The 22,322-nt window shown below is 48.3% G+C and overlaps 1 protein-coding gene across 1 annotated transcript in view; it reads right to left on the minus strand.

Annotated features, from left to right (window-relative positions):
• LOC131269360 (transcriptional regulator ovo-like) overlaps positions 1-15,835 on the minus strand; it is a 32,682-nt gene extending 16,847 nt beyond the window's left edge. Inside the window, exons 1-2 of the mRNA XM_058271710.1 lie at positions 15,794-15,835; positions 13,868-14,253 (exon numbers count right to left, since the gene is read on the minus strand). Of these exons, the coding sequence (XP_058127693.1) occupies positions 13,868-14,069 (202 nt within the window). The 5' untranslated portion in view covers positions 14,070-14,253; positions 15,794-15,835. The remainder of the gene's footprint in view (positions 1-13,867; positions 14,254-15,793) is intronic.
• Positions 15,836-22,322: the final 6,487 nt, after the last annotated feature.

The following is a 22,322-nucleotide window of genomic DNA, read 5'->3' on the forward strand; positions in this document are numbered from 1 at the left end:
AAACCTAGCTTGCAACTGTACCGGTCTCCGCTCGAGGAAGTCACTCCCCGGGAGGAAGTGGAAGGAAAAACAGCTAGCTGCAAGCGAGGGGAAATACCTCACACTCCCACCCCACACCAGCGGATTCCACTTGTCCCCGGAACTGTGTGTGTGTGTGTGTGTTCATCATGGGAAGCATTTCAGGTTCCTCGAGGCGAGCGAGGGATCTCTTCGTGCATCTTCGTGACAGAATGGGAAGAAGAAAAAAAAAAACAAAACCCACCCGTATCTTCTCCGGGTTTTCCTACCTGTGCATATGTACCTGTGTGTGTGTGTGGGTTTTGGATTTTCTTTCTCGCAAAAGATCGAAGAAAAATCCACACCAAAAGGAAGCGAACCAAGGCGAAGGAAAGGCACACGGGAAGGGAAGAAACGGGAATAGAACGCAACGGCACGGCTTCCCCCACCCCAACCCTCTCTTCTTCCACCCGTTTCGATTCTTTCCCGTTCTCTTCCTACTGTGTGTATTTGTCCGTCTAGTCTTCAGTCGATGCGATCTAGCGATGCTACCTTTTTAGTCTGCAGAAGAGGTTCCCTTCCCCCGAAGACGCCAGAGGCCCGAGCACAACAATGGGCAAGGAAAAATAACATTATTTCCCCCTCCCCTCCCCCTCTCTCCCTCCCTCTAGGCTCTTTTTCGTCGTTGTTGCTGAGCTCGCTTCCGGGGCTCGATTCCGGGGCTCGATTGGTTCTCGTCTCACTTCAGGGGGTGGGTTGTTGTTGTTGTTGCGGGGTGGGGGGCTCTAACCATCATCATCATCATCATCATCATCGCCGGGTTTCTTTCTAGGAGCCATCCTCAACCCTCCCCCTCGCATAAGTGGAATCAAATCCCCTCCCGACTTCCTTCCAAAAACGACAGACGCATCATCATAATTTCAGCGCACGGTAGAGAGAGGAGCTTTACTTTGCACGGGCTTCGGGTGCGCACCAGAACGTACCAACATAGGCGTGCTAAAGTGTGCACACACACACACACACACGCACATGCGGTCGATCTATCTATTCAGAAACTATGATCATCTCTAGCCGCACGGAAACATAGCGCATGGGAGCATATATATCCGCGGTGTGTGTTCCCCGGACAACAATAGCTAGGAGCGGAGAGCTTCCTTCTACTGCCCCTTCCTTCCCCCTCCCTGCCGCCACCCGCCCGTCGAGAAACGAGCGCGCTCGGGCACAAAGGAAGCCCGGTCCATTAATTCTATTAAAGTAACATCAGCCAAGACGAGCGCGCTGGAGTGTTGTGTCGCCCGTGTCTTGGAAGGGCGACGAAGGCGAAGGAAACGAAAATAGAGCCCACAGCGAGAAGAGAGCGGGAGACTCAAATGGCCGAGACGGCAGGAAAAATCCCACACGCCGATGGGAGGGATGATTTTCGAAGGATGAAAAAACAAAGTGGTAGATAGAAAAAGGTAACAAATAGGAGGAAAAAAATCACACAAACACACACACACAAGGGCGAGGGAAGGGTCCGCGGGGGATGGGCACAGCCAACAACCTGTAGTAGAACGGATTTTTCTCGATTTTCTAAACCAACCACCAGAAGAACGGTGGGAGATCTCGATCTCGACCCGAAGACGTACCGTTTTGCCTTTATTCCTTCTTTTTCTCGTGTTCTCCCTCGTTCTTAAATAAAAAAAAAAGTTCCTTAGGAGGGGGAAAAAGCGAAAAAAAACGGGAAAAGAAATTCGAACGAACAACAAACACCACAACAACGACGTGATTCGATTTGGATTGTGCTCTGCTTTTTTTTTCATCCAACTCCTTTTTGTTTCTTTTTTACCCGGTTTTCCTACCGGAGGGCAGCGTACGGCGGAGTGAAGCGCACGAAAGACTTCAACGCGCGGTTAAGAGACGAACCCCCGGAGTATTTTACATTGAAAAAATGTTTCACTCGCTCTGAATGCAACAAGAGTTGTAGAATTGTGTAATTCCGATTCAGATGCATGGATCTTAAATGATTTTTTGTGTTTTAGAGATTCATGAATCTTTCGACGAGAGATTCATGAATCCCAAAAATACATCAAATGATGAAAAGTGATGAACAATTTTTTTATTTGGTCGCATGATCCACTCCAATGAAAGAATCGTTGAGATTCATGACGGATCCATAAAAGAGTCATGAAGATTCATAACGGTTTCGAGAGATTCATTAAGATTTAAAGCTTCGAATCCCGAAAGATGTATGAATCCATCCGAATGAATCTTAGGTGAAAGATTCATATGAATGAATCTCGCCAAAAGATTCATGAATCACAACACACTAGAGAGTTACTTTCTCGACTGCAGTTAGCAATTAATTTAACCTCAACAACGAACGGGAAGGTAGGTGTAACGCCTTTTAAGCACATCACGATGACCATGTGCTCGAAGAGTGCCATGAAATGCCATTTGTTCTCGTTGTGTTTGTGTGCATATGTGTGTGGACTCCCCCCACACTTCCCCAGTTATTCGTAAGAACGTTATCTGGGTTGCTTTTGGGGGGGAGGGGGGAGAAAAAGGAAGTTATGTATGATTGTTATTTTATTTGTCCTACACAAAAGATGCATCGCTGGATGATGCACGTACACACACACGCGCGGTAGGGCGAGAGAATGCAATCATTGTACCCTCCCCCACCTACAGCGCCCATCTCTTCCGGTTCTAAGAGCGCGATTAAACCGTAAAACGTACAACAAGAAGACGGCGGCGCGCGCTCGAGCGAAACACCCCGCACACACACACACACACTAGGGCAGCAAGTAAGCAAGCAAGCAAGCAAGCAAGCAAAGCAAAGCAAAGCAGCAGCGCGCCGGCGGAGAAGGAAAATCAGGTTTTATCAAGGTCAAACTTTTAGAAGATATTGACCTTCGCGTCGCCGAGACGCCGACGCGGCGCAAGCCCCCGTTTTTGCCTCGCGTGTGGAGGAGAGGCGAGGGGGTCGATGGCGTGTACCGTTCACCCTGATCTTCGCTCCGATCTACCCCACACACCCCACACCCTTACCCCTCCCGCTCGTTGGAGAGTTTTGTTCAGATTCATTTCGTCGTCGATACATTTCCGTTACAAAGGCAGAAAACCGCGAGCAGAACAGAAGCTGCTCACGGACATCAAACCACGCCGGGTTCCAGGTACTACTCCTCTCTCGTTCTCGCAAAGAGACACAATCCAGAGACCATTATTCATGCGATTGACGCGCGAGACGTGCCAAATGGGAAGCTATGCACAGAGCTCATACCTTCAGGTGAAGGTGGAGGAGGAGGAGGAAGAGGAGGTTGTAATAAAACGAGCTCGAGAGGGCCCATTTCCAATCGATCTTATTCCGAACGTCATAAAGCTGAACACGAGTAGTAGCCGCAGGCGTGGAGAAGCGGCAGAGAACGAGAACCGAACGAGCTTTACGATGTTTGCCGGGCTGGAAGTCGTAAAATGTTCGATTTATCGCGCCGGAAGCGACGGTGATGATGGCGAACGAAAGTGCTTCGGAAAAGAAAAGCAGTTCGATATAATGGCGAAAGGCAAATAGACGCTGCTAAACAGGGCAATCATGAAGTCGAGAGTTCGAGATGGGATAATCTGTAGGACAAATAAACGAGTCGACATCGACTTGAAATTTGTTCTTTCCAGTAAAAACGGAGGTTTTGAATCGTACAATGGAACGCTTGAATCATTTAGTGGAATGTTTCACATCGATACAAGCCCGCTGTGGAATGTTGCATACAATTAAAAGTAGTATGCAACCCTTTTCTTTGAGCCCACGCAAACAGTTGTGGAGTTCTATCGAGGGTTCTTAGGGGGAACCCTACAAATGTCATGATTGAAGAATTTCGATTAACTGCTTGCAAGATTCAATATTATGATTGCAAACTTCTAGAGCGAACTTGTTTTATTTCTGACACGGTTTGCAACATTTTTAATACCAAAAATTTGTATTCGTGAATAATTATTGAGTGGAGTACACCATTGTGCCTGGCAACAAAAAACAAACAAACAAACAAACAAAAACTGTACTTCGAAGTGGTGTGTTACCGAAGCACGCAACAAGGTAAACGGTGGTTTTTTGAGCATAAGAAGCGACAACAAAAAAGCCCGTCATATTCCGGGTATAAGACACACACCGCGCGCCATCGAAACATTAAAAAAGTATGAAAACGTAGCACACAGAAACACACAGACACACACTTCGGCCGTTCGTCGGCAGCCTTGATCTTCGGATGCTGTTACGAATGCGCCCTCCCTTCTTTTAAAGCAGGCGGGAAGAAAGAGAGAAGCGAAAAAAAGCCCGCAACGAATTTACACTCCGAGAGCGCATCAGGTTGGCCTTGTTGGCCGGAGAAGAAAGGTTTTGGGGCGGGGGGAGGGGGAAGGAAAAGGGGTTATAATCGCGGAATCGTAAACCGTGAAGCTAAAACCGTTCGAACCGAACGGCGGACGAAAATAAATCTCCTCCGCAACGGAAAAGGAGTGTTCCTGCCTCCTTCTTAAAAACATAAAATTTTTAACTGTTTGTATGTTTACTTAAGGGAGGGAAATAAAAACAGGCACTTAGAACGCGAAGCGTTGTGGAAATAATATAAATTTAACGAGCAAAACGAAACGGAACGAAACGGAAAAAAAGAGCAAAGACGTTAACGGAATAAAAACTGCAATTGATTGAAAACCAATCGGAAACGGATTTGGTAGGAGCGAAGTTGAATGGCAAATGAGAGGGCTGCTTTAACACTAAATGGACCAAGGCGGGCCATTTTGACACAAACGGAAGAGATACCCAGTATCAAACTAAGAAAGCTTGCTTTAGAGAATTTTGATTACTAGAGGATTTTGCAACTATAGCAAATGTTCCAGGGGTCACTTTGACCCTGCGAAACGCTTTTCGTTGACAACACTTCCTGAGCATTTTCAACGGTGTATTTTCTATATAGCGAAGTATAAATTTACATTTAAACCCACCAAACGCTATACTTTTGTCTGTACTTCTTATGCGTACCAATGTTTATTAAAAAAAAATCGAATTTTCACCAATTTCAACAGTTTTATTCCTATTTTAACCTCCACTCTATGATCGTAGATCTGGTTGGAGGTGATCCAAAATGCTTCTCTGCTGAAATTGCACGACTATGAAGATGAATCTAAACGTCATTTGATTCCGTATATTTTAACCACCCAAGAAAAGATCCTTGGGTCCTATCAGGAGTAAATCTGATCCTGGTCTACGAGCATTTGTGCAACACTCTGTTCGCAGGCAACCGGAAACGAGCCCACTTTCGAGGGAGGGCGTCAAAATGACCCCTAAAATTAAATGAGTTATGAGAAGATAAAAATGAACGCTTTTTATTTTGAATTGAAGCGAAACTCGGGACGAAGTTATCACGAACCTCAGCACAAGGTAAAATGATCCCTTGCGGTCCGTTTAGTGTCCCCCCAAGAGGCTTCAGGGTTCAGCCGAGCAGGTTGTCTCTGTTCGCATAGACCTTTAGAACACGACTCATATATTTGCATAAAAGCAATAAAAGTTAATCAGCATAAAACCAAACAAATAAAAAAACTGTCACCTGACTGTATACAAGCATCCTTGAAATGTGTGTGGGTGTGTGTGTGTGTTTTTTGCACGGGGACAAGGTTGAACGCGTGAAGCACATCATCATCCTAGGGAAGAAAGATGGCGCTCGGGCGCGTTATTTTAATCGGAAGCGCACACGGCGACCTTCGCTCCAAAACCGTTCGACAGTGAGTGTCCGTGTACCCCTCTCTCCCCCTTCCCAAGCAAAGGGAAAGGTAACGGAGGTTTCGCGCCCCCTCCCTCCTCCTCCTCCTCCGAGTGGATCGAGCGAAGAAAAGATGGTGGTGGATTTGTTTTTTTTTTCTCTTATTCTTTTTAAGCCGCTCCGCGAGAAGGTTACGCATCTGCCAAGTGTGAGGCTCTCTGCAAGTGCGCTCGTGCCCCCTCCAGCAATCCCCTCGTCCCCACCACCGCTTCCCGTGCAGATAAATAAACTCCTTCGCTCCCTTTCTTGCCGCCTCCGAGAGAGATGCTGTGTGTCTTTGTGTGCACCCCAAACAACACCCTTTCCCCTCCCCCTCAGAGCTTGTGTCCACTCACAGCTCGGTGATCTTGACAGAGGCCTCTTTCCCCCCTCACCTCACCCCACCCCACCCGGATCTTTGGCGGGGGCTGCTGACGGTCTAGGCCGCGCAAATCGCCGTCCGTCGCGAGCTCATAAGCGCGTAGGCGACACCAAACTTGACCTAGATTCCGAAACCGAGCCGACCCGAACCAACTTTTCCCCTTGTCCCCTCTCCTCAGCCCAGCTCTGCGAACCGGTCCGCCTCGAATGAGCGGTTTGAGCCTGCGGAGAGCGTGCGTGTGTGCCGCCGTCTCGTGCTTGATATTGACGTTTGGTGTGATGTTGTTGATTTTTTCCATACCCCTCCACCCGGTCCCCCCCCCCCCCCCCCCCCACTCAACGGAGGGGGGTTGGCTCCTTCCGAGTAATTTTTTTTTTAACTTCCAGTTTGAATTATAAATACACTCGCTGTGACTGTGCGTGTGCGTGTGTGTTTTTGCACGAAGGTGACAGGCAAACCCCTCACCCCCTTCCCTCACCCCGACAGAGTTACGTATTCCTGACGCGACGCAGGGAGATTATGCAGATTTTGTACCGTTTTATTTCCGATTTTATTTTTTGCTTCGCTTAAGGTTGTGAGGTGAAGGGGAGGAGGGAGGCATAGACCACCATATTCGCACAGGCAAACTAACCCCTCTAAGATGTGTCCTCGGCCGTGTGTGTGTGTGTGGTGTGTGTCTTTTTTGGCAGTTTCCCCCTTTTTTCTGGTGGCTTCTTGGGGGGTTTTGGTTTTGGAATAATATATTTTCTTCTCAAGGTGATGGTTGCCTCTCCCCGCCCCCGCCTTGCCGGGACGGAAACAACAGGATGGCGGGGGGAGGAGGGGGTCGCCGGTATTCATCAGGACACCGAGCGATACACAAACACACATGGATTGGCAATGAGCTTCCCTCCGCGACGTGGTGTGTGCGTATGAAGAAGCCGGAGGGGGTGAGGGGGGATGGGGGTAGGTGTCGAAGCCGTTAACCCTGACCTAAAAGTGCCGTCCCACAAGCGGCCGTGCGCTCGCGCCTCGATCGGAATTGAACGCACGCCGCGCCAATATGCGCATTTATCCTCCCCCCCCCCCCCCCTCCCACCCCCTCGCTACCGTTTCCATCCCTTCGAGCAGGACGGGGAGAAACCGTGAGCTCCAATTCACCCGTAGTCTACTACGTTAGTCCGAGGACCAGCAGGAGAGACCACTTACAACTCCGCAGAAAAGGTGAGAAGACCCTCACATTGTAGAACATTCCTAGCCCGGACTCGAGGTGGATTTTACTGAAACCAACGTTCAACACACAAAATGGTCGGCTTTCGTTTCGGCACACAGTTGGATTTTTGCCACATTTCCGCCATTTTAATCACATTTCCTAAACGTAGAAACTCAACCCTATTTCAAGTAGAGTATGTTGTGGAGACTATACAGACAACATTGGAGTAAAGTTAAACCAGCTTAACATGTTGACGATCATTTTTGACAGCTGTCATTAGTTCTAAAAAATGTTTGTCCCATAAATGAGTGAACAATGAAACATAAAAACCAGAGTAGTATTGAAAACCAATTCGTTGTGACGCTTAGCCATTGCTTGGTCTTCGGAAAACCACCTTTTTGATTATATTATAAACAAATTTTATCAAAAAAGATTGTACTAAAAAATTGTACTAAAAACGCAAAAGTGGGTGACAGCAGCAATTAGTTCTAACAAGTTTTTGACCCATAATAAAATGAAAATGCAACATCAAAACTAGGGACGCTAAGTCTTCACTTGGCCTTCGATAACCGTAGGTTAACACGTTCCGTACCGCGTCACCCAAATATGGGTGACAGCTGTTTTAGTACAAATAAGTTTTTGGCCCATAAATAAATGAAAATGCAACATAAAAATTATTGTAATATTTTATATAAATTTTTGGGAAGCTAAGTTTTTGCTTGGCCTTCGAAAACAATCGGTTTAACAAATATTATGAACAAATTGTAATTTGAAAAAATGTAATAAAATGTGTAGTAAAACGCTTTGTACGGAACGTGTTAAATAAGAAATCATAAACTAAAGAAATTAAAAAAAGACGCTAGAAGGAAGCTATCCAAAATGTTCTAAAAAGTGGAACACAAACATTTGGGTCGTTTTAAAAAGACCAAAATCGATAGAATGATCATTTCAAACAAGAAAAAAAAGCCCATGCTTGTTGTGCTCGAAATGATCCATTTTTTTCGGTAACGGTAGGTGCGCGGAGTTGGTGACTCGGTTTTATGGTCGAGAATCGGCGCCTGTTTGTGGGAGAGAATTAAGAAGGGGTCGTCGCAAATGTGATCAGAAACCACACACACACACACACACTACGTCTTGTGCTACGCCAAGACCAAGGACCCCCCGCGAAACGTCTACCTCCCCCCAATGCCCCACGCGTTCAAATCGTTTCGCGAACGCGGCACCGTTTTGCTTTGTGGAAGGAAAAACTTCAACCCGCAAGCAAGCGACGAACCGCGCGCGAGATGACCAACAAAAAAAAAACCTCCGAGTGGCGCGAGATGCTGGAGGTTGGCTGGCGTTTGTATGCGTGTGTGTGTGTTGGGTGGCTGCTCTTGAAAATTGTCCGGTCGATGGAATGGTGCGTGGGGGAGGGAGGGGGAGAGGGATGATATAATAGCGAACCGCCTCTCGGAACGGAACGAACCGACATCATGCATCACACAAGAGTCTAGGCGACTTCGCCGCAAGGGGAGCGCGAGCGTGGCACTTGGATGGCATTGTCTAACAGTTTAGCTGCCCCCCCCCCTCCCCCCCGCTCCCTCCCGCTTTTCTTTGCCCTTCTCCCATCGCCGAAGGGGTTCACCTCGACCACGAAAAAAGCGAAATTACGCGCGAGCGAAATTGGCGAGCGCGCGCAGCGGCCCCGATTTATGTAAAGTGCACACACCATTTTTTCACCTCGCAACATCGAAACGGGCACACACACATGCACACGCACGCACGCATACCCCGATGCACGGAAAAGACCGTAGCGCTCAAGTCTAAGAATAAATATATTTTTAATCACTCTCATCGGTGTGTTCTTTTTTTAATTTCGGAACGGAAGGAAAAACGGCCGAAGAGGGGTTTTCGAGCTGGACAAGGAGATGCTGACGCATCGGAAAACCGACCTGGCCACCCGAAACACACACACACGTGGTGTGCGTTGCACCGGTTGCCGAGGGTGCGACCTGAGGACGCAATCGGATAAGACGCACACGCGGAAGTTTCGTGGCACGGAGGGCAGAGAGGGAGATGGGGTGAGGAGTAAAGAACCCTTGGCCCGATCGGGAAAACAACAAAAGTACAACAATTCCAACTCCAACATCGTCGCCCCGGCAGCAACAGCGAGTAAGCTGGCAGCAATTCCGCTGACGTTCGGTGAAATTTGGTAGGAAAAGAAAAATAAAAGTATAGTAAGGGTAAGTATGCCACACACCGATGAAGGGGAGACGAGTGGTGGAGAATGGGGGGCTAGAAACTCGAACCATTGGCGACGCAAACGGAAACCCAGAGTTCGACCTCTTCATCTTGGCGTTCTTTTCGTTCGGCACGAAAACGGGGTCCACAATATATGAAACTCCAGGATTATACACACACTCTGCCGGAAGTGGGAAGTAATTTCTTATTTTTGTTCTCATTTTCAGATATCCCGCGGGCTGTAAGGGAACACCCGAAACACGTTTCAGCTTTTTCTGTCGTCGCATGGATTCCGAACCTCTACGCCGAGAAAAGCGATTAAAGAAGTCAATTAGAACAAGTTGGAACGTTGAGGAAAGTTACTCTAAGGGATCAAGACTTTAGCAGATTATACTTCCTTGGCTACGATCCCATATTCTGGAATTCGGGAATTTGAACATAAGAGAGAAAAACTGGCCTAAAACTTACGGTAAACCACTCTGAAGAGAACTCCAAAAGGAATACCCCAAATATTAGGCCTAAGATCATTAACGCTTCACCAGATATTTAAACCCTTCCTTGGGATTAGAGATCATCCCGCATAACGTCTAGAGGCATAAAAGAACTTTGCGACAAATCATTCTAAAGGGAAAACTGAAGTACTCCTGGTATCAGACACGAAGTTATCAAGACTTTTCCCGATGTTGGAATACTTCTTCCGATTAGATCCAGGACAAGAATAGGATGAGGAGAAACTTGGTGGCGATCCATTCTAAAGGGAAAACAGGAGTACTCCAGACATCACACGCTTTACCAGTTGTTCAAAAGACTTCCTTATATTGGATCCCATGTTCTGGAATTGAGGATTAAGGACGCTTACGACACCTTCCGGTCTGGCTGATGAAAGCATTAAGAGCACCTGACGAAAGGCTCCGTCGACATCGACATTCAAATTCCTGGATCGTCGAATGAGAATCGGAACTAAGTCCCCCTCGAGGGACAGTGTGTAAAGCAAACCCACAAACCCAATATTCCAATATGGCGAGCAACCGCCACTGCCGCTGTTGTTGTCGATCGTGCCGCCAGACGGCAAGTGTGACGCATGGCAAATAGAATTTCTAACGAGGACCCAACCACAAACCGGAGGCAAAATAATGAAAACACTTGGTCATTCCGTGGCGTTTGGGGAGGGATGGGGTGGGGGAGTGTGGGGGTATATTTTTATTGTGCAATCAATCGCCGCCGGACCTGTATGTAGATCTCCGCTCGATCTCGAAATTCTGCGCACCAACCGGAGTGAAGTACGCGGGAAGCGCTTTACGCCAAAAAACGACACAGTGAGGTTAGGTTCGAGGAGCGTGCACACGCTTCATCCGAAATTCCTCTTGCCAACACTGCCGCGCTCGCTTCTTGGCGTCGGTTGCTCTTTTCAGTTTGCATTTTTAACTCCACAGAGAGAAGGCACACCAAATTCGATGGAAGCAAAAATCGGGAGCAAGTTTGATTACGATTTGCATACCATCACTAGAGCGTGGCCCAAGATGACGGGAGGTTCCTCGGTGGGTTGGCCAAGAAGAGAAGAAGAACCGCTGCACCGGTCCGTGTGCACGGTCGATCACGTTACGGGTGCGATTTTGGGCCCAGCGAGAACCTAACACCTAACAACAAGCGCGCGCAAATAACCCTATCCAGAACCCTTTCCTTACCATTCTGTATTTTTCGCTTACTTATTCGCGGGTTGACGGCTTGCGCAATCGTCAGCAGAAAAGTGGCGGAGGAATCGAAAAACGACCGCGCCGTTTGGGCGTTCGGAGCCAAAGAACGCCAGATGGAAGAAGTTTCCCACTGGGGAACTTCCAGAACAGCTCCTCCTCGGGTCGAAGCCTGCGTGTGCACACACTTCGCCGTAGCAGCATCATTTTTGCGTCCAATTAGCGAGCGTGCGCGCGCTTGCCGCACAGTGGGTTCTGAGGCGGATACATTTTGAAACCCCTCACATGATTGACCATTCTTATCTTTAACGTATCCATTTTCATCCTCGTCCATCAATTTTGTCTCTATCTAAAACTTGTGAAATTGAAATGCAAATTATTATTTACATTATTTTTAACGAAGTTGAAAAGTTCGATACTGATACGCAAATTAAAAAGATGGTCGGAATATCAACCATCGAGTCAATTCATAACCACATACTTAGTTTTGAAACACGAATACAAAAATGTACACTGAATATCGGTAAGAAATATATGGTATTAACACTTTGACTGCCAAGCGTTTTTAGTACAATCTTTTTTAATAAAATTTGCGCGACACGTTTATTAAACCAACGATGTTTGAAGGCTAAGCAAAAACTTAGCTTCCCAAAGAATTGATATTAAATATTACTAGAATTTTTATGTTGCTTTTTCATCTATTTATGGGTCATACACTGTTTTAGAACTAATGGCAGCTGGCTTTCAAAAATGATAACCATGGTAGTTAACGTATTGAATATAGAAAACTTTGAGGTGCGCCTTAGGGACCCAGTAGTAAATTCTTTCGGGACACAATGTTTTAGCTTCGGGTGTATGAGGTAAAATTTACAACCATACTCAACTAAGGCCACGGAACCTAAAAGATGCTCACTTGCGGAAGTTGTAGGATGGTCATTTTTCCTTTTCCATACGAAAAATGCATACAAAAAAAAAAAAAACTTCAGGCCCTTTGCATTTCATAATATTCTGGGCTAAACTAATTGTCCACCGGTCGGGGTCACTGTGCGCCAAGAACCGAAACCCGGGGAATGTTCTGTTCTGTTGCCGCCCGTCCCTTCTCGAGGACACTGAACCACGTGTATTCAAATTGGTGGCCGGGGCAGCTGCAGAGCAAAACGCAAAACAACCGTAACATCCCCCCCTCAGCCTCGTCGTGTCCGTGTCTTTCCCATCCCTCCGCGATTAGCGATGCGCGCGCGAGAGTGAATTTGTTTTCGGATTCGTTCGCTTGGGTTTTTCTTTATTGTTTCAAAAGAGGGTTGGAGGGCAGGGGTGCACCGAGAATGGCAGCATTCTCGGTGCATCGAACCACCACCCTCCCCCTTCCGACGACTCCCCATCACACCTGCGCGGGGGAGGGGATGGTGCGGTGGAATAATAGAGCGTCTGTGCGCCGGAACCATTTCATAACAACAAGCTGGCCGGGCGCAGAGGAACGGGAACGCGGGGAGGGTGTTGGTGGTGGTGGTGATGTTGGTGTTGGCGTGATGCGCCCGATGATTACGAGACAGGCGACGCCAGCCCGCGCGCAGCGGATGAAAAATTCATTTGAAAACATTTAGCGCCGACAGGAGCGGGCTCCGGGTGGTTTCCGCCTTCCTGTTCGTTCGCCGGCGCGCTCAGCTATTATACATGCACCTCACACAACACCCCCGCCGCACCGGCACATAAATTGACCGGCATACTCCGAAATCTGGCCTGCTCCCTTAGGCACCCGCGAGACACGACGCAACATTTTGCACATCCGAGCGGCGTAAGAACTCGTATTTATTTGACTAAACATGTTCTGAACCTGAATATACCCTGGAGATGCTACTAAGGTAGGCGTCCTAAGCCGGCGACAACCAAATATTTCGTCCAACGGTAGTGCTCAAATCAATTCTTATCGAAATTCCTCCAATCCAAAGCCTTGGTTCGTAAAGTTCACGAAATGTTTAACGTCAGCTTGAGTTCCCCAAAATTTCTGATGCCGGCTATTCCAACGTGCCCAAGCCACGTTTGCATGCTGGACTTCCACGAAATGGTTGGAATCAACTTGGATTCCCCAAAAATTTCCGATGACAATTACACCAATGCACCTGTGAAACATTTGCAACCTGAACCTTCAGGGTACCGATGCCTGAGACCCTAGGTACAAAATTGTAGGGTTAGCTAAACCCGGCAGGGGGGTTAATTGTTGGCATTCAAATACCTTGGATACTTGCAACACGTAATTCTTCACCTTTACTGAAGTTTCTCTAATCCAAAATCCCAATCAATCAATTTCGCGGAATGTGCAAGACCGACTTAGGTTCCCCGAAATTTCTGATAACGGTTACTTCAATGTACCTAAGCCACGTTTGCATTCTGCACTTGCGTGGATTGATGGCCGGGAACTGTGCAGGGGTTTTGCTACATTCCGTACCTTGACCTTCTTTTCCGGGGAGTTTTTTTTTTCAATTTCCCTTGAAGGGACACCACAACGTGGGAGTGTGGCGATGTGTTTGGACCGAGTTGATCTGCTCGATCGGAGCGTTCTGGACAAAATCAATCTAAGACGGGAAAAAGCGGAGTTAACAAAGGAGACTGCACTTACCGACGCTGTCCTCGTGCTCACGCTTGCGCGAGACGAGGGAAAGCGGCTCGTTGCCATCGTCGCTGCCGCTGCCGACGCTGTCCACCACGCCGACGCCGACGCTTCCGCCTCCCGGCCCGACGTGGCTGTTCTTCTGCGCCTCCTCCACCAGCCGCAGCTGCTGCTGGTGCAGGCGATTCTTGATGAGGAATATCTTCGGCATCGCTGCTGCTTCTGTTGCCTTTTCTCGTTTCTTCTTACTTGTTACTCCTTTCCCCTCGAGAGGGGTGAGGGGGACCGGCTAATTGTTTGCTGGCGGGCCTCCCACTTCGCCCCTATGTCGGCTCTACCCTACGCGCACTTTTCTTCTTGCACTTCTTTCCGCCCGATGCTCAATCACGCGCTCACTACGGAAAACGAAACACCGGAAGTGGTTAAAAGAAATGGAATGTATAAACAAATTCTAATCAAAACTATTGGATGGAAATGGAAAGCTAGAAAGCACAATTCTGGGAAAACAAAATGGTGCCGGGCACAACGCATTTCGGTTCGAAATCAACAATCGCACAAGTATCGCACACTGTGAGGTGGGGGGGATTGCACTAAACGAACAAACAAGGAGGAAAGACACGCACTTCTTTTGAACTATTTCCCCCTCGGCCGTTTCACACACGCCGTAGGAAAGGAAAGGGGGAAGCAAAAGAAATTCGAAGCAGGGAAAATTGCACTTAGAACTTTTCTTCTGTGAGTTTCTCGGAACCCCAAAACCAAGGTTGATAGATGAAAGTTAGGGGCGCCGCAGAAGAAGTCGTTGACTGTTTGAATCCTGCTGGCCAAATCCTTGCACGTTCGCGCACCTGCGTGTTTCTGTGTGCTTCTGTGTGTATGTGTGCGTGTGTATGTATGCTTCAATGGAGATCACTACTGTTTTTTCCCTTCTTTTCTTTACTCTTTCAATTGGTATCCTTTAGTGATCCTAGGGCGCTACAATTCGTATCCTTTGGCAACTGATTTTGAGTAGTGAAACTTTTCTCCAACAAAGAGACACACACACGCACACACACACCTCCGCACCTCCACACACCGTACACCTTTCTTCTGGCGCTTTTGATTGATTGTGATCACATCGGTCTCGTGCCGATTTTCACGAGCTCCCCGAAGAAAAAAAAAAACTCCAAAACCACGGTGTCGTCACACGCACTTGATTGCACACATTTTCGCTGTAATTTGTTTTCGTTTCTGGTTGATTGGAGGACCGTTTTGTTCCTTACATTTTGTTTTTCCAACGGAGACACACGAGGGGCGAGGTTTGCTTCATATTTTATTCAATTTTAAAGACACTCAATTGGCACGGGAGGATTTTTGTACGGTTTTTTTTTATTATAGATTCGTTTCTTCGAGAACTTTTTTCACCCCCTTTCACGCGGGTTTTTCTCCTCCCGGCGATTATGTCATCCCTTGTGATTGTGGGTTGGACGTTGTGCTGGTGGATTTGGTTGATGGTGGGTGCGCGCGATTCATTCCATACGATAGACGTTTGTTTTTGTTTTTCTGTTCCGTTTTTCGGTCAAAATGGGATGGGTAGAATACGTTTGCCACTGGCCTTTTGTTGCTTCCGGGGGCACAACACCGAAATTACACCACACACGAACAAACATACAACAAACACACCGTGGGGGAAGGGCGTGGAACGCGGAAGGGCCGGCACACAACAATTGTGAATAATAGTAGCGCAGCACTTGTTCACACTGCGGAATGGAACACTACCAACACCCTAATGGGAAACGACTGACCGGTTGTTACTCGCGACACACACTAAACAGTCCAGAGCTAATGTTCACTACTAAGTGCCGAGAGCTGGCGGTAAACAACCTGTTGCACTACTGAAGCATCATTCTGCCGATGCCCCGGAGTGGGCGCACTTTTGCACACTTTACGCTGACTTACGCTGGTGAGTAACGTAGTGCTCTAGTAACTCCGTTCTGCTGCCTCCCTCTGCTACCCCTTTTTTTTAGCAAGAGATTTGATTGCTTTAGCCTTTTTGCCTCTGGTCTGCCGAATGTGCTGCAAAAGAACGCTCCACCGCTGCGAGGCGCTACTTGCGAAGCGTGAATTCTATCCAACGTTCTATTCCAAACTGACGGCCGTCGACCGATCGTGCTGCTCGCAAAGCTCACCGCTACCGCGAAAGCTTATTCCCGTCCAGTCCTCATCCCGTCTCGCTCGCACCAACGGGCGCGTCTCGCTCGCACGCCCCGAACCGTCGCCCTCGTCTGCCGTCTCGCTTCCACGCACACCTCGCTCGCGGGAAGAATGTAGCCGTGCGATCCGATCGCTGCAGGTAGTTCACTTGCACGATGCTTCTCACTCGCTCTCACTCTGTTTCCCTCATTCTCACTGCCCTTTTCGCTCACGCCAGCCCCCGCTTCGGGTCCCTTTTCGCTTCAGGTACGCACACAGGTGCTGCTGCTGCTGCAGCACAGCTCGCGAGCCCTTCGCGCATCTGTTTGCGTACGCGCGTGTGTGTGTGTGTGTGTTTGGTCCGCGAGTCCTCGCGCGATTTGATGCGGGCCCCGGGCCTTCCCGGGCCGACGACGGAGCAGAAGCGGAAGACTCCCCAGCGCACCGTTTCGCAATTATTCCAGCCTCATATCTCTTCAGCTGGACGATTTGACGCTCGAACAAGAACGCGTTACGATAGTGCCCAAGCAAATAGCAAATACGCACGAAGGGAAACCGAAGGAAGATAATCATTCCAAAAGCCAATGAAAGCAGTACCCGAAACAAAGTATAAAACACCCATTTTTGCACAAACGCTGTCCGGTTCCGTTTGGATCCCTTGCCCTTGGCTCAATTGTTTTGAAAAGAAGAGTTCTATAACTAAGCCACTTTAGTTTACAGGCTTTCGGAACTTATCGCCAATTGCTACAACATGTCTAATTTTTCTTGAGCTGTTCGAAAAGAATGCGTTTTGGTGACCCTTCCGTAAGTTGTTGTTATTATAATTTTACATCGTGCATGCAACAAATGTGCTTTGTTTTGTCCTCTGGCATTCCCTTTTCGCTTCCCAATATGTTCCCCAAAAGGTTGGAGACTTTTAGAACATTGTGACCGTCTGCTGTGTGTGCGTGTGTGTTTACACTTTCCAGAATTGACACCGCGTGTTGTGCAAATGCTGCTTGCTATGACTTTATTGGCCCCATTCGAACTGTAAACTGTGTACTTTAAAGTAAACAACGATCATTGACGTTTTATAGAGTGGAGGAAAAACCAGCCCGACCAGCATCTTCTCACGTTCGTAAGGTAAACGTCACCGGGTGAAGCAGAATATGCGTACGTCTTCAGAATATCGCCTGCCTTCGTGGTCACCGAGCGGAACAGGATGAGGATCCCGCATCGTCGTGCGCGCGATGTGCGCGACATGGTGTTGGTGTTGGGCCGTGCGGCCAGGGCCGTTTTGCTAGCGCTTGGAGCAGACAAGGCCATAACGGCGTGGGGCCCTGGCTGACTCAAAAGGCTCGCGCCACACGGTTGCAATGCGCGGCTTATGCTGTGTGAAGGAAATGGAATGACGGAGAGAGAGAGTGAGAAACAGTGCGCGAAGTCGTTACGGTGTCCAAGGGCCAACCGTACAGGTGCGATTAAGCGGCGTGTCCCCTTCCCTTGACTGTGTGCGTCCACCGCGAACGCACCCCATTGCGTGCGTACGGGCTACGTACAGTGCACTGCGGGAAGGAGACTACGCTGGACAAAACATAGAATGCATAAGAATGCTGTAAATATTCAGATGTTATATCTAACCATCCTTTGTAATTCTAGGAAGGCTGTTCAGTCAATTCAAGCCCACAAAAAAGGAATTGATTCAGAAGTGATGAACATTGCACATTACTAAATATTATTTATACTCACAATAACGAATTCGTTGGGTTCTTTTACAATCGACAATGATAAGAAGAGTGTTGTGTATTCTGGCGCTACAACCACCGATCGCTCTGCTGGCCGGAAGAAGCTCCACCCAGAACTGGATAAGAAGAATCCGATGTAATACGCAGGGATTGCGAGCTCAACTTTAATCGAATCGAGCGACCTGAACGAACTTAACCCTACATAGATTGGAAGGCTTTATTTGCTTTATTCCTGCGCGATCAGTATATGACTATTAGTTAATTTCATTTCGAAACCAAAAATGGTTACAATTCAGGTAGAATGTCGACTTCAACCATGTAGTGGCAGGCAGTATGACAGCCAAGACGGACTTGACTTACATGGAGGGTTTACAAGGCTTAATAATTCCATGCGAACTGGCGGAACGCACGTACTGGACCTTCTTCGTGGGCTTACAAGGCTTCAACTTATCTATTTCTTGCGAGTTGGGGATAAGTAGATCTCGTTCAATCGATTTCATTTCGAACTACAAATTGTCCTTACTGCCAGTAAAATAATGATTTCTTACAGGTAGCGGAACGGACTGGACCCATGTCGAAGGTTGCTTCAACCGTGTAGTGACATGATGGCAGTCTCCGCGAACCAGAGGGGATAGACCCTACTCGTGGGTTTCGAAGCCCCAAACTACTTTATATCTTGCCGGTTGGCGATAAGCAGATTCCTCTAAATTGATTTCATTTCACGCCGAAAAATGTCAATTTCTAACATGCTGTGGCAATATGACAGTCTCCGCGGTCAGACCGGATTGGATCCACTAGAGATAAGAAGCCTTAAGCTGTATTACTTCTTGCCGGTTGGCGAATGGTAGATCACGTGAAGCGTCGTATATGAGATGCGATGCTAATTTCCAACCGATTTCGGTTCATAGTGCGCGAGCACTCACAGGTACGCAAGGACTCTGCTGCTGGTGGTACTGGTGCTGCTGCTATCTCCGGTGACACTCACGTCCGAGCGAACCGTTGATCTCCCCACCGCCATCCCTCCTCACCGCTCGAGCATCGCGTTGGCAATAGTGCGATCGAGATTCCTTTCCCGTTGTATGCTCGTCGTCGTCGTCGTCGTCGTCGTCGTCATCGTGCCGTGTTCAAGGCCCGCCAGCGCCGCTGTCAGACGATGTAGCGATCGCTCGCGGCCTTTCTTTGCGACCGAAGGCTAAGGTTGTGCCGTTCGATCCGAACCGGCTTCGATGCCGTTGTGCTGCATTTCAGTGCGGTAGTGTCCCCGTGTGCCCGCGCGGATGGGTCCGCTCCCGGTGGCTGTGTGCGTGGCTCCCCCCGCGCGCGTTCGCACCGGCGTGTGTGTGTGTGTGCAGAATCGAAACAGGTTTCGCGCACTGCGTGTGTGCGCGCTGGCTGTCGACGTTCTGTCACTCCGGCCCCCCCCCCCTCCCCCACCACCGCCGTCCCGCGTGGTCAAGGAACCGCGCCATCTCCGACGTGTCTAACCGCACTGTTCCCCCGCGCTCCCCCTTCGTGGAGAAAGATCGTCTTTCAGCGGGCGGGTGCGGGGCACGGTTTGACATTGGCACAGCCGCCCGCCCGCCCGCTGCTGGAAGCGCTGACTTGGCGAACCGGGCTGATGTGTGTTTTGCGGTGCGAAAATTTCAGTGTCACGCGCGGGCGCGCGCGCACACACCAACGCACACGGCTGCGGCCACGGCTAGCTGGCTCCACGGCTAAATTCGAACCGACCAGCGAAGTCGCGCCATACACCGAACACACTCTACACAGCTGGTTCTTTCCGACCATCGAAACTGACGACACATGCTGAATACGATGCACATTTTTCTTTTTTTTTTTTTTTTGCACTGCCGGAACGGAAGACGACACACTGGGCAGTCCAATGTTCGGCTGAGCAGAAATTTAACTCGCCAGCAATGCGAACGCCAGCACGTCATAGAGGAAAGGGTTAACAGCGTTGCCCAAACTCCGTGTGTTAGGCCCTAAATAAATCGTTAATGTTTTTGCACTCAAGCACAAATACTCTTACGAAACTAATCAAATTTCATTAAATATGTCAGTTTGCTGAGCATCAAAAAAGCACAACATAAAAGAAAAACAATAAAATTTTGTTAGAGTTACAAAGGGATAACTTTTAGAAGCAACACAAAATGTATATAGACAAATACAGAATTATACGCAACCTTCTGACACAAGGTAACAGCGTACTTGACAACAATTCGCTCCAAACTAAGTCAAATACTCTAGAATATAAATTTGTGCCAGAAAACTAATGGCTAATGGTGAATGGCGTTTAGAAGTGCTGGTTAGAGATTCAGCAGTTAACGAAAAGGGAAATTAGCATTTGTTGAAATCATGCTAAAGATTTTCCATACCCAAAATATGCATATTGATCTACCTTAAGGAAATTCTTATTCCTTTCACAACATTCTGTACACCATTTTTACATCCTTTTGTAAGATCTTTTTCTTCTTAAACAAGTTGTAGTGGAGCAGATCTTCCTGGAACGATTTTCTGGTTTTCAAGTTCTTCATTCTACATATTGTCTTCTTCCCGTGCCTTTGGTGGGAAATTTCGTTTTGCTAGATACTTCCAAAATTCATGCTTCCAACGTTCGCAGGATACGTTTCCAGGGAATGCTTGGGGAATTGCAGGGGGGAAGTCCTGTTAGCTTCCTCCCGTACCTGTTTTTTTGTTTTGCTAGATACTTCCAAAATGCATGCTTCCAACGTCTTTAGTTCGCAGGATACGTTTCCAGGGAATGCTTCGGGAATTGAAGGGGGGAAGTCCTGTTAGCGGCGTTCAGGCTGTTCGCCGTTTTTAACAGTTTCCTGTCGTACATGTTATGGGAAAACTCATGTTGCCTTAACGCTGAGAATTAGTCTCCAAATAACTGTTTATTTTGCGCGTTCAGTTCAAAAAGACCTCCAAGAATGCGTTGTTAGTTTATGAACGCATGCATGAAAAAACGTCAAACTCTTATGAACGTTTGAGTCGGCGAAAGAAAAACTAAAGAGTACGTAAAAAAAAGTTGCAAGAAGTGCAAAGTCGCTGAGAGCAGTCGGCACCTGCACTTTGTGCAACCACGTTTGATGTGTTCTGGACAAGAAGTTCTAACCCGTTATGCGCTTCTTTGTTCTCCCCGACATCCGATGTTGGTGGTCCAAGGTAAGATCGGTGTGCGGTAGGCCTAAACGAAGTCATTGCTAGATCGTGGTGTCGTTTGTACACCAAGTTCCCGCCCATAGAGGTTAACCCAGTTGTGGCAAGGTTTCGGTTGCAATCAGCCCAGGAACCACGTTCTGTTGCAGATACCCAAAAAACCGAAACCGTGGGAACGCCGGTGGGAACTGCACAATAGCCGACATTGATTAGCGCCTTTCGGGTGCGGATCGGGATTGATAGGCAGGCCGTAAAGCCTAGGTCCGCAGGGTGGCCAGGGACAATTCCTCGGTTTTTTAGTGGCGCACACCGAAACACAGTTAGCTGGCTCTAATCGCCCGGAGGCGACGGAAGAACTCCGGGCCACCACCCCCCCCTCCCGGCACCCCATTTCGGAGGCCATTTGCCACGGGATATCGGGTAGGACTCGAGGCGCAATTACAGGCGCAAATAAGCGTCGCCCGAACTTTATTACCCCCGCCATTATGTTGGAATTAAATCGTTTTTAATTAAAAGCGCACCGCGCTTGGCCAGCGCCATCGCCAGTGTGCCGTTTTTTTTCACCCGAAGCGGTTATACGTTTATTCGTTTACGAGCGTTTGATTGATTTTTATTTAATCGTAGAGCCGCCATTTGTCGCCAGGGAGCGATTAGGGAGCCGCGGTTTAACATGGTGACACTCGCACGGCATACACTTGTTAACGGGATGTAGCTGGATCGGAGCAGTGTGGTGTGTGTGTGTCCTGCGGATCCGGTGATAAAAAAATTAACCTAGTAACTGTACACCGTTTCGGGGTCCGGGGCACAAAAGGCGCGTTAGATTTAATGGCCAACAAAGGCGCTGTCAGAATTCAGCTGCAGCGAAACGGAGGCGCAACAGAACCAACACCAATAACCACGGTACGGCGAGTTTCGGAGTTCTCGATCGGTTCCCACCGTCCAGATCGACGTCGTTGATCCAGTTGGGAGATTTCGACACAGGCCGCTAACAATCACAGCTGGGAAATGGGATGACGATAAATCGGGCTCAACCCGTCCATCGGAGTAACTCTTGCCCGGTCTCCGCCTTCCAGGCACTCCCGTGCTTCCGCTTCGAGCTCGATGTATCCTTTTTGCCTCCTCGAAAAGGATCGAAGATCGCGCGAGTGGGGGTGTCAACGCCATTCGGGGTTTTATATCACTGTCTGTTGTGTGTTTACCTTCGCACTGCAGCCCACGCACACCCGAAACGCAGGATATCATCTGTTGCCCAAAACGCATCGGAGTTCCCATGAAAGAAACGCCCAAACGAAGGGAAATACAACATCGAATCAGGAAAAAAAACAGGCACCCTTTCGTATCGAATGCGTACGTTCGTGTTTTTTATTGTGTTGATGGAACACCCCACGGGAAATTACGCACAACGACGC

The sequence above is a fragment of the Anopheles coustani genome, chromosome X (genome assembly GCF_943734705.1).
Source record: "Anopheles coustani chromosome X, idAnoCousDA_361_x.2, whole genome shotgun sequence".
Classification (NCBI taxonomy): Eukaryota; Metazoa; Arthropoda; class Insecta; order Diptera; family Culicidae; genus Anopheles; species Anopheles coustani.